This window comes from Ursus arctos, unplaced genomic scaffold, assembly GCF_023065955.2.
Source record: "Ursus arctos isolate Adak ecotype North America unplaced genomic scaffold, UrsArc2.0 scaffold_23, whole genome shotgun sequence".
Lineage (NCBI taxonomy): Eukaryota > Metazoa > Chordata > Mammalia > Carnivora > Ursidae > Ursus > Ursus arctos.
The window spans coordinates 33,185,502-33,204,726 of record NW_026622908.1 but is presented as its reverse complement, the minus strand read 5'-3'; the positions used below and the strand labels follow the sequence as shown (position 1 = coordinate 33,204,726).

At 41.1% G+C, this 19,225-nt stretch overlaps 2 protein-coding genes across 2 annotated transcripts; one reads left to right on the top strand and one right to left on the bottom strand.

The window, feature by feature from the left end:
- The first annotated feature begins 4,487 nt into the window (after window positions 1-4,487).
- LOC113243878 (class I histocompatibility antigen, Gogo-OKO alpha chain) lies at window positions 4,488-9,672 on the top strand. Its single transcript, XM_048217695.2, has 7 exons — window positions 4,488-4,615; window positions 4,878-5,147; window positions 5,344-5,619; window positions 6,213-6,488; window positions 6,612-6,725; window positions 7,131-7,163; window positions 7,512-9,672. Exons 1-7 carry the CDS (start codon window positions 4,534-4,536, stop codon window positions 7,514-7,516), a joined length of 1,056 nt encoding a protein of 351 aa, XP_048073652.1. The 5' UTR covers window positions 4,488-4,533; the 3' UTR covers window positions 7,517-9,672.
- Window positions 9,673-17,059: 7,387 nt separating this feature from the next.
- LOC125282530 (olfactory receptor 4A47-like) lies at window positions 17,060-17,992 on the bottom strand. Its single transcript, XM_048217501.1, has one exon. The coding sequence runs from the start codon at window positions 17,987-17,989 to the stop codon at window positions 17,060-17,062; it is 930 nt and encodes a 309-aa protein (XP_048073458.1). The 5' UTR covers window positions 17,990-17,992.
- Window positions 17,993-19,225: the final 1,233 nt, after the last annotated feature.

The window sequence follows — 19,225 nt, the reverse complement described above, 5'->3', positions numbered from 1 at the left end:
AAAAAAGTAGAGGAACAGAAGAAATTTCCAGAAACCATGACAAATCAAGTAATAAAATGGCATTATACATACCTATCAATAATTACTCTGAATGTAAATGGAGTAAATGCTCCAAAAAAAAGATATAGGGTATCAGAATGGATTAAAAAACACACACACACACAAAAACCATCTATATGCTGTGTACAAGAGATTCATTTTAGACCCAAAGACACCTCCAGATTCAAAGCAAAGAGGCACAGAACCATTTACATGCTAACAGACATGAAAAGAAAGCTGGAATACCCATATTTATATCAGACAAACCAGATTTTAAGCCAAAACTGTAACAAGAGAAGAAGGACATTATATCATAATAAACGGGATTTCCAACAAGATGTAACAACTCTAAATATCTATGCCCTCAACTTGGGAGCAGCCAAATATATAAACAGATTAATAACAAAAATTAAAGAAACTCATTGCTAATGATACAATAATAGTAGGGGACTTTAACACCCCACTCACAGCAATGGACAGATCATCTAAGCAGAAGATCAACAAGAAAACAAGGGCTTTAAATGACACACTGGACAAGATGGACTTCACAGATATATTCAGAGCATTTCATCCTAAAGCAGCAGAATACACATTCTTTTCAAGTGCACATGAAACATTCTTCAAAATAGATCACATACTGGCCATAATGCTATGAAACTTGAAGTCAATCACAAGAAGAAATTTGGAAGGACCACAAATACATGGAGGTTAAAGAAGATCCTACCGAAGAATGAATAGGTCAACCAGGAAATTAAAGAAGAATTTAAAAAATACAGGGAAGCAAATGAAACTGAAAACAAGACAGTTCAAAACCTTTGGGATGCAGCAAAGGTGGTCCTAAGAGGGAAGTATATAGCAATACAGGACTTCCTCAAGAAGCAAGAAAAGTCTCAAATACACAACCTAACCTTACACCTAAAGGATCTAGAAAAATAACGGGGGGGGGGGGGGAGACCTAAATTCAGCAGGAGAAGAGAAATAATAAAGATTAGAGCAGAAGTTAATCATATAGAAACCAAACCAAAACAAAACAAACAAACAAAAAAAAAAAAAATAAACCATTAGAACACATCAACAAAACTAGGAGGTGGTTCTTTGAAAGAATAATCAGATTGATAAACCCCTAGCCAGACTTATCAAAAAGAAAAGAGAAAAGACCCAAAAAATATATAATCATGAATAAAAGAGGAGATCTCACAAACAACACCAAAGAAATACAAAAAATTATAAGAGAATATTATGAGCAATTATATGCCAATCAATTAGGCATTCTGGAAGAAATGGATAAATTCCTTGAAACACATAAACGACCAAAACTGAAACAGGAAGAAATAGAAAACCTGAACAGACCCATAGCCAGCAAAGAAATTGAATCAGTAATCAAAAATCTCCCAACACACAAGAGTTCAGGCCCAGATGGTTTCCCGGAGGAATTCTACAAAACATTTAAAGAAGAATTAATATCTATTCTTCTGAATCTGCGAAAGAAAGAAAGAAAGAAACAAAGAAAGGAAGAAAGAAGAAAAGGAAAGGAAAGGAAAGGAAAGGAAAGGAAAGGAAAGGAAAGGAAAGAAAAGAAAAGAAAAGAAAAGAAAAGAAAAGAAAAGAAAAGAAAAGAAAAGAAAAGAAAAGAAAAAAAGAAAAGAGAACTTCCAAGCTCATTCTATGAGGCCACCATTTCCTTGATCCAAAAGCAGACAAAGACCCCTCTAAAAGAGAGAATTACAAACGAATATCCCTGATGAACATGGATGCAAAAATTCTCACCAAGATACTAGCTAATAGGATGCAACAGTGCATTGAAAGGATTATTCACCACAACCAAGTGCAATTTATTCCTGGGCTGCAATGGTCATTCAATATTTGCAAATCAATCAAAGTGATACGCCACATTAATAAAAGAAAGGATAAGGACTATATGATTCTCTCAATAGATACAGAAAAAGCATTTCACAAAATACAGCATTCTTACTCGATAAAAACCCTCCACCATGTAAGGATAGAGGAAACATACCTGAACACCATAAAAGCCATACATGAAAGACCCAAAGCGAATATCATCTTGAGCAGGGATAAACTGAGAGCTTATCCCCTAAGGCCAGGAATAGGACAGGGATGTCCACTCTCACCACTATTGTTCAACACACTGCTGGAAGTCCTAGCCTCAGCAATCATACAACAAAAATAAAAGGCATCAAAATCAGCAAATAAGAAGTCAAACACTCACTCTTCACAGATGACATGATATTCTATGTAGAAAAACCAACGACTCCACCAAAAAATTGCTACAACTGAAGGAGGAATGCAGCAAAGTCACAAGATATAAAATCAAGGCACAGTAGTCAGTTGCATATCTATACACTAAAAATGAAGTAGCAGAAAGAGAAATCAAGGAATTGATCCTATTTACGATCATACCCAAATCCATAAGATACCTATGCATAAACCCAATCAAAAAGGTAAAAGATCTTTACTCTGAAAACTAGAGAACATTTATGAAAAAAATTGAAGATGACATAATTTAATAGAAAAAATACTCCATACTCATGGATTGGAAGAACAAATATTGTTAAAATGTCCATGCTACTCCAAGCAATTTACACATTCAATGCAATCCCTATCAAAATACCATCAGCATTTTTCATAGAGCTGGAACAAACAATCCTGAAATCTCTATGGAACCACAAAAGACCCCGAATAGCCAAAAGAATATTGAAAAAGAAAACCAAAGCTAGAGGCATCACAATTCCTAACTTCAAGTGGTATTACAAAGCTGTAATCATCAAGACAGTATGACACTGGCACAAAAACAGACACATTGATGAATGGAACAGAATAGAGAACCCAGAAACGGACCCTCAACTCTATGGTCAACTAATCTTTGACAAATCAGGAAAGAATATCCAAAGGAAAAAAAAAAAAAAAAAGACCGTCTCTTCAACAAATACTGTTTGGGAAAATTTGACAGCCACAGGCAGAAGAATGAAACTGGACCACTTTCTTACACCATACACAAAAATAAACCCAAAATGGATGAAAGACCTAAATGCGAGACAGGAATCCATTAAAATCCTAGAAAGGAATGTAGGCAGGAACCTCTGTGATTTCCGATGCAGCAACTTCTTGCTAGATATGTCTCCAGAGTCAAGAGAAACAAAAGCAAAAATGAACTATTGGGACTTCATCAGGATAAAAAGCTTTTGCACAGGAAAGGAAACAATCAAAACTAAAAGGCAACCTATGGAATGGAAGAAGATCTTTGCAAATGTCTTATCAGATAAAGGGCTAGTATCCAAAATCTATAAAGAACTTATCAAACTTAATGCCAAAAAAAACCTAAAAACTCTGGTCAGGAAATGCACAGAAGACATAGACAGACATTAAAGTATATATATATATATACAGGAAAAAAAAGAGAGAAGGAAGCAAATCATAAGAGACTCAAGAATAGAGAACAAACTGAGGGTTGATGGAGGGAGGTGAGTGGGGGGATGGGCTAAATGAATGATGGGCACTAAGGAGAGAATTTGTTATGATGAGCACTGAGTGTTGTGTGTACATGATGAGTCAGTAAATTCTACTTCTGAAACCAGTATTACACTACACGTTAACTAGGATTTAAATAAAAATTTGAGAAAGAAAAAAAGCAAATATGAATGTCCAGCAGTCTTCTAATGTGACAGATAAAAAGGAGACTTGCAAAAATGCAATATTACAAAGATCCAATTTCTCCTTACCTTGCTTTTGGGGGGAAACAGTTATTTTTCACAAAAACAATTTTGTTCATTCAAAATGAGCTCACGAAAAAATTTTAAAACCCGTTTTATTCCTAATATGGTAAATATTGATAGATATAACCCACATACACAAAATTATCCTTGGAAGTCCTAATTCTTTTTTTTTTTTTTTAAGATTTTATTTATTTATTTGACAGAGACAGAGACAGCCAGCGAGAGGGGGAACACAAGCAGGGGGAGTGGGAGAGGAAGAAGCAGGCTCCTAGCGGAGGAGCCTGATGTGGGGCTCGATCCCATAACGCCGGGATCACGCCCTGAGCCGAAGGCAGACGCTTAACCGCTATGCCACCCAGGCTCCCCATGGAAGTCCTCACTAATTCTTAAGACTGTACAGATATCCTGAAAACAAAATGTTTGAGACTCACTGACTCAGCCGTGAGATGATGTGACAAGAGCATTCCGTGCAGGAGAAGAGGGGTCAGGACGAAGTCACAAATCCCTGGGGCTGTCTCTCAGGGTCCTGGCGCAAGGGCGGTGTCTGGGTCAGGGAAGCCCAGTGCTGGGGAGTCCCCATCTCCCCTGCTTTCACTTCTCCCGCTCACAGCCAGTCAGGTCCTCCTGCCGGGATACTCATGACGCGACCCCAGGTCGCACTCCCATTGGGTGTCGGGTTTCTAGAGAAGCCAATCAGCGTCATCGTGCTCCCCGCTTACAGTATTTTCTCTGGACCCCGGGCGACTCAGCTTCTTCCCAGAACATGTGGATGGCGGTCAGCCATCCCCGAACCCTCTTCCTGCTGCTACTGTCGGGGGCCCTGACCCTGACTGAGACCAGCGCTGGTGAGTGCGGGGTCGGGAGAGAAATCTCGGCAGCGTGGGAGGAGGGAGAAGGCTTCCGGACCCACCCAAGCGCTGCTCCGCCGCCTGGGACCTAGAGCACTCACCTCCGCCTCGCCCACACCGTGGTCCCGACTCTTCTCCCACGACTGCCCCTTTTCCGCTGCACAAGCCCCATCCCCCTCTCCTGCGCGCCGAATCCACTGGGCCCCGTGCCGCGCCAGGAGGAGGGTGGAGCGGTGTCTCACCCCCTCCGCGCCCGCAGGCTTCCATTCCCTCAGGTATTTCCGCACGGTCATATCCCGACCTGGCAGCGCGGAGCCCCGGTACTTGGAGGTCGGCTATGTGGACGACACGCAGTTCGTGCGGTTCGACAGCGACGGCGCGAGTCCGAGGGCTGAGCTGCGGGCGCCGTGGTTGGAGCAGGAGGGGCCGGAGTTTTGGGACTGGAAGACGCAGAACACCAGGACCTGCACACACATTCTCCGAGGGAGGCTGAACGAAGTGCGCGGCTACTACAACCAGAGCGAGGAAGGTGAGCGACGTGGGCTCGGGCCCAGGTCACGATCCCCACTCTCACGGACGGGCCGAGGTCACCCCGAATGTCTGGGGCCAAGAGCCACCCCGAGGCTGCGGTTTTCACCTGTCCTCAGAGCAGGGAAGAGCCGCTGGGGCCGCTACTGGGTTTTAAGTTTAGGCTTTCATGATGACCCGTGGTGGGGCGGGGCCAGGGTCTCACACCTTCCAGAGTATGATTGGCTGCGACATGGGGCCTGATGGACGCTTCCTTCGCGGGTACTTTCGTAACGCCTATGATGGCGCGGATTACATCACCCTGAATGAGGACCTGCGCTCCTGGACCGCGGCGAACTCAGAGGCGCAGATCACCAGACGCATGTGGGAGGCATCTGGTGTAGCCGAGAGGAGTAGGAACTACCTGGAGGGCTCGTGCATGGAGTGGCTCCGCAGGCACCTGAAGAATGGGAAGGAAACGCTGCAGCGCTCAGGTACCAGCGACCTCCCGGATCCCCACTCCACTGGGGCTGGCTTTCCACAGGGAAGGGAGAATGGACTCAGTGTCAGAATACCGCCCCTTCCGTGGGAGGGGAGAAGGAGATTCCTCTTGGAGTTCATATTCCCACTAGAGAGTGGCTCCCCTAGAGGGCTGCTTTTCTCTGAAGAACAATTGAGGAATCCAGTCTCTCCCTGGAGGCAGGTGGAGACCATACCTGAAATAACCCATCAGCAGCTCCCTTCCATCCTGGCAGCCACCTTGTGAACCCTGATTTTCCCTCTCAAGGCCTTGTTCTCAATCTGAGAACAGCTTTGGAGGTCTGACTTCAGGTTTTGAGTCATTGACCCTCCACTGCAGTCAGGACCCTAGTGTGCTCCCCACTCGAGACCTGTACTGTCTTGTCCTGGGATCTCTCCTTGATTCTAAAGCATTATTCCAGATCCCCTGTACTAAGCTGGTGTCAGGGTTTTGTGCTTTTTCCTTCTAAACCAATTGTCCTTTCCATCCTTAGAATGGTCACAAGTGCTGCTGTAGTGATCTGACAAGGTAACCAAAAGTGTGGATTTCCTGATTCTTCTTCCTCAGAATCCCCCAAAAGACAAGTGACCCGCCATCCCATCTCTGACCATGAGGTCACCCTGAGGTGCTCGGCTCTGGGGTTCTACCCTGCGGAAATCACCCTGACCTGGCAGCGAGATGGGGAAGACCAGAACCAGAACATAGAGTCTGTGGAGACCAGGCCTGCAGGAGATGGGACCTTCCAGAAGTGGGCAGCTGTGGTGGTACCTTCTGGAGAGGAGCAGAGATATACATGCCATATACAGCACAAGGGACTGCCCGAGCCCCTCACCTTGAGATGGGGTAAGGAGGGGCTTGGGGTGGAGCCTCTTTTCAGAGAAAGTAGGTCTGCAGCAGAACATCTGTGAGGTCATGACTCAAGCCTGAGGTCTGGGGCCCTCACCTTCCCTTCCCTTCCCTTCCCAGAGCCACCTCCTCAGCCCACCATCCCCATCATGGGCATCATTGCTGGCCTGGTTCTCCTTGTGGTCACCGGAGCTGTGGTGGTTGGAGCTACGATGTGGAGGAAGAAGCACACAGGTAGAGAAGGGAGTGGGGGGAATCTGAGTTTTCCTGTTCCACTGGGAGGTTTTAAGCCCTTGGTAGAAGCTTGTCCTGCCTTGTTAATGAGAAGTACCATCTATATACATGTGCTTGGCCACTCTGGAACCAATTGCTAGCCCTCACTCCTTAGTAAAGACTTGTGCAAATGAAGGACAAATTTTTCACTTTTATTCTGGTGTTGGGGACCTGATCCCCAGCAGCTGACCTCCAGGTAGACAGTCCAGTGCCCCTACGTATCCTTTCTTCCTGTTTTCTAAATCAGCCATGAGTCTTCAGTTAATAGTTCTGGAAACTTCATTTTGGTAGAGGACTCGGGTATTCCTCTGGATACCATAGTCCAGCCTTCTCCCTGGCCTCTGACATGATAGTTTCTTCCCACAGGTGGAAAAGGAGGGAGCTACTCACAGGCTGAAAGTAAGTATGTAGGGAGTGATCTTTGAGACCCTGGGATAGTGTAGATGGGACCCCATGGGGGAAATCAGCCACCCCATAGCTCCTCCTTTAGTCTCATCTCTTGTGGGTTCTGACCACATCCTGTTTTTTCTACCCCAGGCAGTGACAGTGCAGGGCTCTGAGGTGTCTCCCAAGACTCATAAAGGGGAGACCCTGGAGGGCCTGAAGTGGGGAGGGGTTGGGGCAGAGGAGACATGACTGGGTTATGAGGATTCTTTGAGTGGGACATTGTAAGCATGTGGTGGGCTGTGGAGATGTCAACACTTCCATGATTGACCTGAATTTGTTCATGATTATTTTCTTTCACAGTGTGAGCCAGCTGCCTTGTAGGGGACTGAGTGATGCAAGATTTATTTACACTCTCACTTTTTTGACATCAAGAGCCCCCGACATCTCTATCTGCTAAAGGTGTCAGAATATGTATATGTTCCTATTAGCATAATACGAGGAGGTGGGGAGACTGGTCCAACCTTACCTTACGTGATACCCTACATGACCCCTTCCCAAACTAACCTGTGTTCTCTTCCCTGACATGCTTTCCTGTTCTAGCAGAGACGGGATTGGGTCATCCCCATCCCTCCCTGTCTTTACTTCATGTTTGCCTGAGAAGTAATATTTTACTTCTCTATTGAAAATCTGGATATGAATTTGTTTTTTCTATTCTTGTCATATAGGACTAGTGTGGTAATAAAGGAGAAGACTCCTAAAGTTGAGATAGGAAATCAATGGAAGCACTGAGAACCTTCCAGAATCTGCCAAATTGCTGTGCAGTCTGTGGTAGGTAGGACAGGAGAGGCTGTGAGCAGCCAAGTGTGGACAGAACTGTGCCTGGTTAGTACTCGGTGCATTGTGGGCTTTAACATGGTCACTTCTCAATTGAGTCATCTTTGCTATTCCCTAGTCCCATCAGTGGAACCTTGTCCCACCAGGACTTGTGATCACAGGGACTCAGACATCACCTGTCTCTAGGCCATGGGCATTAAGAGCTTCCTGTGACAGGTCAGCCTAGGCTCTGGCTTGGATCAGGCCCTGAGCCCCCAAATTTGGGTGGTTTTTTTTTTTTCTTTGTTTTTATAGAGAATTAGACCTATTCTTATTCTTGTGTATGAGTTTTGGTCTCATTTTCCTCTGGTGTTCCCGAGTCTGTGACAGTCATGGGAGTCCTATGGCCTCCCATTGTTCCCACAAAGCCCAGTGAGCCTCTGCACACAGAAGTCTCTGTGGTATCACAGTATAAATTTTCAGACTCATTCATCTCTTCTCCTCCTTCTAGGTCTGTTCTGGATCATTCTTTCCATCTTTTCCTCATCTTTTTTAAAATGCAGATTCTGGAGTGAGAGAAAGGATCTGATCATTTCTCGTCTTTATTTAATTTCAGTTAGCTTTTGTCTTCTCTGCTCACCTACCTGCCCCTCTGCCCATAGATCTCGTGATCCTAGTCCTGGTTCCGCTCCTAATTCATACAGTGATAAAGCAGTGTCTAATTTGAATTCACGTCTATCTCGAATATATGATCCGTAAGCCTAGGTACAACTTTTCTGAAGAGCTATAATTGTTTCCTGTGCGTGCAGGTGTGGTGTGCAATAGAGGCAATGGGGGTGGACAGGGGAGACCAGCAATGGGGAGAAAAGTGGTAGCTTCCACAAACAGCTGTGACCTGAGGCTCATCTAGAAGAGAGAGGGTCACTATACTGCTCATTCATTCAACTAGCAACTGTCAGATATAGGAGCACTACTTTAACATCTAGGATACCTCAGTGAACTAAAAAGAGGCTCAATCTGCCCACCTTGTGGGGCACATGTTCTGGCAGGTAGGGGTAGACTGTATGCTAGTGAATGAGGGAAGTGTGTATGTTAGAAGTTGGGAAGTGCGTGGAACAAGATGACCCAGAGTGTACCTGTGTGGAGACAGGGAAGATGGCTACTTTGCTGTGGTGGTTACTGTGAGTATCACTGAGAAGGTGACCTCTGAGAGATCTGAAGGACATGAAGGAATTATTTAAGAGGATGTCTGGGGGAAGTTCTTTCCAGGTACGGGTACATCTAGTGCACACGCACTAAGGCAGGAGCATGTCTTGTGTTCAAGGAGGGGTGAGGAGACCACTGTGGCTGGAGCAGAGAGCAGTCAAAATGAGGTCAGATGCCTTAAGATTAGAAAGGTTTGGAGTTTTCTCTGTGTGAGTTATGGAGTCACAAAACGGTTTTGAAAAGATGATCCACGTAGTACGACCTCTCCTTAGATGTATCTGTTTGCCTATAAGAGACTCTTAACTCTAGGAAACAAACTGAGGGTTGCTGGAGGGGAGGGGGGCAGGGGTGGGGTGTAATGGGTGATGGGCATTAAGGGGGCACTTGATGTAATGAGCACTAGGTATTATATGCAACTAATGAATCACTGAATTCTACCCTGGAACTAATAATACAGTATATGTTAAATGAAGTGAATTTAAATAAAGAATTTTTAAAATAATAATATATTACATTTCATATATTTATTTTAAAATATGCTTTAACATTTATATTTATTGTGCATAATTTATATTTTTATATCACATGTTTATAAGATATATATCTATGTGTATGTGTGTGTATGTTTCCATATAAATATATACAGTTTCAATTAAAACACCTTGGGATCTGTTGTTTAAAACAAGGAGTGAGGAATCCTTGAGGGAATACTTTCAGAGAACAGGGATTCAGAAATATTTTCTAGTTTTATTGAGAAATAATTGACATATAACATATTGTAAGTTGAAGTGTACAACCTGTTAATTTGATACATTTATATACTGCAAAATGATCACCACTGTAACTTAGCTAACACCTGCATTGTGTCACGTGTGTGTGTGTGTGTGTGTGTGTGTGTGGTGGGAAAATTTAAGTTCTACTCTTTCAGGAATGAGAGTTTTTCTTTATGTTGAGCTGATAACCACTTCCTTAATCTGCCACCTGGCTTTACCCCTTGGGAGAGAAAATATGTTTCTCCCGCCATGTCGTGCATTTTCCTTAGTACAAAAAGCCATTTAAATGTGTATGTAAGGGAGAGGAATTAAGATGGAGGAGGAGTAGGGGAACCTAAGTTTGTCTCGTTCCTCAAATACAACTAGGTAGTCATCAAATCATTTTGAACACGCAAGAAATCAATTAGGGATCTGAGAAAACAAATGCTGCACTTCTACAAGTAGAAAAGTGACCACTGTTTGGAAGGTAGGTGTGGAGACTTGAATCCAGTGTGATAAAGCTGAGGTAGGGACCTCACTTAACGAGGCTACTGCAAAGTATTATAAGAAGTGGAAGGGAAGCAAGGGCAAAAAATGAACTACTGGGACTTCATCAAGATAAAAAGCATCTGAGAAAAAAAAAAAAAGATAAAAAGCATCTGCAAGCAAAAGAAACAGTCAACAAAACCAAAAGACAACTGAGGGAATGAGAGAAGATATTTGCAAATGACATATCACATAAAGGGCTAGTGTCCAAAATCTATAAAGAACTTATCAAACTCAACAACCAAGGAAAAATTATCCAATCAAGAAATGGCCAGAAGACATGAACGGACATTTCTCCAAAGAAGACATACAGACGGCCACCAAACACATGAAAAAACATTCAACATCACTCACCATCAGGGAAATACAAATCAAAACCACAATGAGATACCACCTCAGAATGGCTAAAATTAACAAGTCAGGAAATGACACATGTTAGTGAGGATGTGGAAAAAGGGGACCCCTCTTATTCTGTTGGTGGGAATGCAAGCTGGTGCAGCCACTCTGGAAAACAGTATGGAGGTTCCTCAAAAAGTTGAAAGTAGAGCTACCCTATGACCCAGAAACTGCACTACTGGGTATTTACCCCAAAGATACAAATGTAGTAATCCGAAGGGGCACCTGCACTCCAATGTTTATAGCAGCAATGTCTACAATAGCCAAACTATGGAAAGAGCCCAGATATCCATCGACAGATGAATGGATAGAGAAGATGTGGTAGGTATATACAATGAAATATTATGCAGCCATCAAAAAATAAAATCTTGATATTTGCAATGACATGGGTGGAACTAGAGGATATTATGCTAAGCAAAATAAATCAATCAGAGAAAGACTAATTATCATGTGATCTCACTGATACGTGGAATTTGAGAAACAAGGCAGAGGAACATAGGGGAAGAGAGGAAAAAATGAAACAAGATGAAACCAGAGAGGGAGACAAACCATAAGAGACTCTTAATCTCAGGAAACAAACTGTGGGTTGCTGGAGTGGAGGGGGGTGGGAGGGATGGGGTGGCTGGGTGATGGACATTGGGGAGGGTATGTGTTGTGGTGAGTGCTATGTATTGTGCAAGACTGGTGAATCACAGGCCTGTACCCCAAAACAAATAATACGTTATTAATTAATTAATTAATTAATTAATTAATTAAAAACAACAACAACAAATGGAGTGCAAAATTAGAACTTTTAGAAGTGTGCTACAGTGGGGAATGTGCCTGGTTTAAAGGTGCTCAGGTGGTGAAGCAGGGCAGAATCCCAGACATGACAACATGGTATCAGGATCCCCAGTGTCCCAAGAAGAATGGGGGTGCCTGAGTGTGGCAGGGTTCCCAGGCATAGGACGGGGGAAGCCATCATGAGAACAATGAGGCTAGGTGCTGGCATTTTGCTGGGCATTGCCATAAACTTCGAACTGTGGCACCTGGGACAAGTTTCCAGGGATGGGTCCAGCAAAAGGCAGAAGCATGAGAGATCCCACCCCTCCCCCAGGAGGAAAAGCTTGGCTCCACCCTCCAGGAGTACGTAAAACTTGGGAGTATTGAAACTCACTCACATGCCTGAAATAAAAATGCTTGGTCGTAGGCCAGATGAACATAAAGTTCTGACGGAAACCAGGAAGATAAGTGATTGATTGCTTTTCTGTGAGGGTTCACTGGAAGGGCACCTGAATTTTTAGCTCCAGAGCCAGAGAGAGGGTGCAGCCATATTCACCCCACCAATCAGTGCTGAAAGGGTTCCGGGAGCAAAACAGTGCCATCTAGTGGAGTGCAGAGCTGCTTACACCAAGCCCTGCCTCCCTCTGCCTTGGAGAAGCATTTCCATTAGAGCAAGTCCACCTGAGAATCAGTGCAACAGATGCCTCCCCTGGAAGACCAGCACAAACAACTTGCTCACACCAAGTTTACTATCACAGAGGCTGCAAAGCTTCAGCTCGGGGAAAACAGTATATAACATTCTTTGTATTTTCATTCTTTAATCTTCTAGTATTATTTTTTCAGTTATTTTCTTATTTTTTTCAATTCTTTTCTTTTTTAATTTTATTTTTATCTATACCTTATAGATATTTATTTATTGTTTCATGGTATTTCATTTTATTGCTTTACCTTCTTTCTTATTTTGGAGTCTAGTTCTTTGAACAAGCAGACCAAAACACTCCCAGGATCTAGTCTTTTGTTTGTTTTTTGTAGTTGTTATTGTTGGGGTTTTTTCTTTCATCTTTTCTTTTCTAGACAAAATGACAAGATGGAGGAATTCACCTCAAAAAGGGGGAACAGGAGGCAATACTCACTGCCAGGGATTTAATCACTAAAGACATAAGTAAGACGTCTGAACTAGAATTTAAACAATGATTATAAACCTACTAGCTGGGCTAGAAAAAAGCACAGAACACACTAGAGAATCCCTTACCATATAGATAAAAGCATTAAAATCTAGTCAGGCCAAAATTTAAAATGATATTACTGAGATACAGTCCCAAGTGGAGGCCATAAAAACGAGGATGAACAAACCAAAACAGTGAATCAGTGATATAGAAGATAAAATGATGGAAAACAAGGAAGCTGAAAAGAAGAGGGAAAGAAAACAGATCATGAACAAGGCATAGGGAACACAGTGATTCCATAAAGCAAAGCAATATCCACACTATGGGAGTCCCAGAAGAAGAGGAGTGGGAAAAGCGGGCACAAGGTTTATTTGAACAAATTATAGCTGATAACTTCCCTAATCAGGGGAAGGAAACAGGCATTTAAGTCCAAGAGGCACAGAGAACTCAATAAATCAATAAAACTCAAAATCAATAAAAATAAGTCAACACCTTGACAGAATATACTGAAACTTGGAAATTACAAAGGTAAAGAAAAAATTGCAGAAGCAGCTCAGGACAAGAGAGCCTCAACCTTCAAGGAGGGATAGATACATAAGGCTGCCAGTAGTCCTGTCCAAAGAGACCTGACAGGCCAGAAAGGAATGGCAGGATATTTTCAACACAGCTCGATCAGTGGAGAAGGTGGTGATTGGGTGCAAATATACAAATATGCAGGACACAATCCTAAGACCACCACAGTGATGTGAGAGACACAGGTGGACACAGCTTTGTGTCTCCCCTCCATGCTACAGGTCCTCAGTGAGCACATGAAGACCAGCTAGGAGACCATCAAGAGGAGAATTTTCACAGGCAGATGAACCCACTGTGGACAGCAACAAAGAGACCAAGGGTATGCGTGCCCATGCAGATGAGTTTCAGGCAAAGGTTTACATCATGCATGAATGGTCTATGACAGTGGAGCCACCACAGGCAGCCACACTGTGAAGAGGACCTGAATGGTTGCAAGGACAAAACCTGTAGCACATGGCACAAGAGGAAGCCATATCCCTGTCACTTGTGATGTTTCATAATACAGGGCTCTGCAGATGGCCACACAGATGCTGAGCAAAGACTTCAGTCACACACTTCCTGAAAGGGATGGTTTTTCCTACGGCAGCATTTTAGGGGTCATGGGTGAAGAACAGCGGATATGTAGAAGGCACAAGTCACACAGGCAGAAAATGGAAGCAGTACCCAAGGTCAAGAAAGATGAAATGAAAAGACCCACTCACCGATAACAGTTCTCAGTACTGGAAAGCTGTAAACTCTTCCTAAATTAGGGGCACATGGATAGTTCAGTCAGTTAAGCATCTGCCTTCAGCTCAGGTTGTGATCCCAGGGTCCTGGGATAGAGCCCCACATCAGGTTCCCTGCTTAGTGGGGAGTCAGCTTCTCCCTCTCTGTCTGCCCCTCCCCGCTTTTTGTGCACTCTCTCTCTTTCAAAATAAATAAATAAAATCTTTAAAAAAACAAAACTCTTCCTAAATTAATCCTCCTAAATTGAATCTCCTAAAAATAATATAGGACTTCTTTTGTGACTAAACTATTCTAAATTTCTTTTAACTTATCACCTTATTTTAATGTTAAACTTATTTATCATATTTCAATGTAAAATTATTTATGTTAAACTTGTTTTTGAAATGTAATATGGAAGAATAAGCAAAAATCTGAAAAGGAATAGTAATGAAGGATTGCCCATCTCATCACATATGTGATAACATGTATAAAACAGATGTGTTATATATAAGTTAAAATAAGTTTAAAATAGTTTAGTTACAAAACAAAAGTCAGTTATTATTTTTAAGAAGATTAATTTAGGAAGAGTTAAAGTTTTCCAGTACTGAGAACTGCTATCCATGAGCAGGTCTTTTCATTCAACAAGTCATCTTTCACGACCTTTGGTACTGTTTCCAATTTCTGCCTGTGTGACTCATCCCTTCTAGATATCTGCTGTTCATCCGTGACCCTTCAAATGCTGCTTGGCACTTTCGCTGAAGGAAAACCCTCTCTTTAAGGAAGTGTGTGGCTTAAGTCTTTGCTGACCATCCATGTGGCCATCTGCAAACCTATGTGTAACACAAATATGTTATATATGAAAGCAATTACATTGTGTATCAACAGGGACATGAATAAAGAGATGAATGAAACAGAAGTGAGTCCTGATTTGTATCCAAATAAAAACAAGATTTTAGAATGTTAGAGTCAGGATTCAGATCAATGGCAAAAAGAAAAAATATGCAAATGTAAAAAAAAAAAACCTGAAATTTAGAAAACCAACTATTCTTCCATCTGTCTTCAACTCCTATATCAAAATGAATTTCAGATGGGTCAAAAGTTTTAATGTAGGATATACAACCTCAAAAACGCTTTAAAAATTAACTGCCAAAAAAATAGTTCAAGAATATTTTGGTATGAGTGAAGTGGGGAAAGTTTAAAATCAGGATGAAAACCCAAAACAAAATTAAATATTAAAATTTAAAGACATTTTTGCATGCCAAAATCATTCTATAGACTATACAAAAGTTAAAAACACATCACAAGCCAGAAAGATAATTGTTACATACACAACAGTAAAGGGATCATTTCTTCAGAATGTAATCAATTACAAAAATCAGTATGAAAAAAGATCAACAATTGAATGAAATATGTAAAAGCATTAATAGATGATTCACAGAAAAAGAAATACAAATTATGTTAAACATGAAAAGATAAACTCAATAATATGAAAAAGATTATATTTTAATCAGATTATCTATGCCATGAATATTTATCGGGTACGGATTGTTGAGAACGAGACACAAATACTCTCACAGACTGTGAGCAGTATAGTTACAACTACAGTCTCAAGGATGGCAGTTTAATAATAACTATAAATACTGACATTTAACTATCTGATCATTGATTCAAATACATATATCAACAATTCTACTCCTGGGAACTCATACTTGCACATGTTCAAAAACATATAATTATTGCAAAAAAATTTGTAGAAAAAGGTTAGTAATAATATGAACAGAAATGGATACATTTATTTTAGTAAATGTTTATAAGTAAGTATATGGACTACAAGAAAAACTAAGAGATCTGCATGGACTGGTATGGAACATCTTCAAAATGTTGCAAGAGATTTCACTTATATGTAGAATTTAAAAAACAACAACAACGACAATCAAACAAAAACCAAAACTGGGCTCATACATACAGCGAACAAACCGGTGGTTGCCAGAGCAGGGGGGGATGAAGGGACAGGCAACATAGGTGAAGGGGATGAAAGGCACAAAGTTTCAGTGATAAAATAAATATGTCACAAGAATGAAAAGGACAGTATAGGAAACACAGTCAAAAGCAATGTAGCAACTTTGTATGGTAACACATCAAAACTATACTTATCGCGATGAGCATCTCATAATGTACATGATTTCTGACTCACTATATTATATACCTGAAACTAATGTAATGTTGTATAATAACTATACTTTAATTAAAAATTAAAAATACACTATCCTAACTTAAAAGTTTATTTAAAAAAAAAGAAGTTGCATAATAAAGGCAAACATGTCAATACACAGAGAAAAATTCACATAGATATATTTAAATCCAAGTGCATTTGCAAAGTTGTTCCCTCATGAGTCTTAAACAGATTAAATGACTAATGCTGGGGAAGAGGAGTAGAGACCGTGCTGAGAGAAAAGTAGGTAATTTATTCAACATGTTATCCAATTGTGTAAGATTTGCTCTTTTACTCTTTATTATTATCCATCACACTTCAATTTTTCTTATAAAAACAATATTATATCTAAGGCAACAGAAATTTAATAAACAAGACAGTCTAACCATCATTAAATATTATAAAGAGTATAATAAAAAGAATTACCTTAATGACAAGAATCTAATGAAAAATAATGTCTCAGAAAAAAAAATTTTAAACATAACTTAATTAAAACTTATTGTAATCATATGAAAATTTCCTCACTAATTCATTACCCATTGTTGACTCCTTGAGATAAAGGCATTACACCTTTGTAAATAAAGTGATCTACAAGAAACTGTAGATCTTACATTCTAGCAAGAAGGGAAATGTTATTATAGCACAGTCATCTTGTTCATTCTCTAATTAACTTAACCTCTTGACACAAAGAGTGCCAGAATCATATTAAGAAGACTTCTGCATATTTAGAAAATGGGATCTAATGTAAAATAATTCTCTTCATGGTGAATAAAACACTCATCTACTAAGAGATATGACATTTCTTCCCCAGAGCTTCTTCATGGCAGTTGTCATCTCAGAATTTCTCAGGGTGTAGATCAGTGGGTTCATCATGGGGGTTATGACTGTATAAAAGACGCTCAATGATTTGTCAATGGGGAAGGTCTTAGCAGGTCTTGCATACATGAAAATACATGGAACAAAGAAGAAGACCACCACAGTGATGTGGGAACCACAGGTCTGGAGGGCTTTCCGCCTCCCTTCTGGACTAAGGTTCTTTAGAGAGTGCAAGATGACACCATAAGAGATGAGCAAGAGCACAAACACAATAGTGCAGATCAGTCCTCCATTGGCCACAACTAACAGGCCAATGACATATGTATCAGTACAGACCAATTGCAATAACGGGTACATGTCACAGGAAAAATGATCAATGACATTGGGGCCACAGAATGGGAGTCTATAAATAGTGCTAACCTGAATTACTGAATGCAGAAAACCTCCGACCCAGGACACTACCAGCAGCACAACACACACCCACTGCCTCATGATAACCAGATAATGCAAGGGCTTGCAGATGGCCACATAGCGGTCATAGGCCATCGCCAGCAGAAGAAATATTTCTGTTCCACCAAAAAGGTGCTCTGTAAATAGTTGAGTCATACAAGATTGGAAGGATATGGTATTTTTCCCAAACAACAAATCTGAAATCAATCTGGGGGAAATGGAAGATGAATAAATGACATCCATACATGATAAGTTAGCAAGAAACAAGTGCATGGGTGAGCCCAGGGTCTTACTGACAGTTACAGTCACCACAATGAGCAGGTTTCCCACCACAGTCAAAATATAGAAGAGCAAGAACATAACAAAAAGGACCTTCTGTTCCTTTGGATCCTGGGTGAGGCCCAACAGGACAAAGTAAGTCACATTGTTTTGTGGTTCCATCTAGTCTACATAGGAGCTGACTTCTCATATTAGAATCAGGTGATCTACAAAACAAGGGGGGAAACTTTTAAATGCATTATAAGATTAATTTTTTATTGACTCATTCAATTAAAAGACTATGGAAGGAGTATCTGTTTGGGTCAAATATGTAAGAGACGTTATAATTTCCAGTTGAACAAGTCATGGTTTCCTACACTCAGTGATACCATACATAATAATTACCAATGAAATAAGTGTCATTATAAAAATAGTCACACAATGCGAAGATCAGGGGTAGGAATATGTTACCAAACATCAGTCAAGGAAGACTTCCAGAGGGGCAATGCTTTAGCTGAGTTTCAAAGGAAAAGAGGAAGGACAAGAAAAGAAGGCAAGAGAATTCCATGCAAAGGTGCACAGTTTATAAAGTCAAAGAAGTGAAATACTTGAGACCCATTTAGGATAACTGACATGCTCAGAGTGGATCAAACTAGGAATGGAAGGTCACTGCCTTCAACTGTCTCTTCCCTCACTGAGACCTCCTTCTTAGGGTCTTTTGTTGGATATACCTCCTTTTCCTGACCAATAAATGGGAAAGCACTTCAGTGTTATGTCTCTCCCTTAATTTTTAAACTTCACATATACAGCATCTCTAAATCTGCGGATATCTCCAATTGGATATCATTTCAGGACTTATGAAACTAAATCTTTAATTTTCCACAATAACCATAAGTGTTTTCAGCTCACTAAATGGTACTTTCCACATCATTGCTCAGACAAGAAATATCACAGTGTCCTTCATGCCTTTCTTGCTCTCATATCACGTATTGATACCTTTAACAAATCCTTTTAACCCTCTTTAAAATACATCACAAACATGACCATTCCCCCACCCCCACTGCCTCTCTCTCACTGCACTAGGGTCCAGTCACATCCCTTACTTTGCATTCTGGCCACCACCAGTTTGTTGTCCGGATGCTGCCAAATAATCCTTTTAAAATCTGATTCGGATGCATCACTCCACTGCTCAGGATACCACAGTGGATTCCAATCACTCACTCACAACTTAACGAATCACATTTTACATTACAGTAACAGGAACGGTAATCCCCATTTCACAGTTGAACAAAGTGCAGCTCAGGTCAAGTAATTAATTTTCCAAGGTCACATGGTTTTTTGTTTGTTTGTTTGTTTTAATGTTTTTTTATTATATCATGTTAGTCACCATACAGTACATCCCTGGTTTTTGATGTAAAG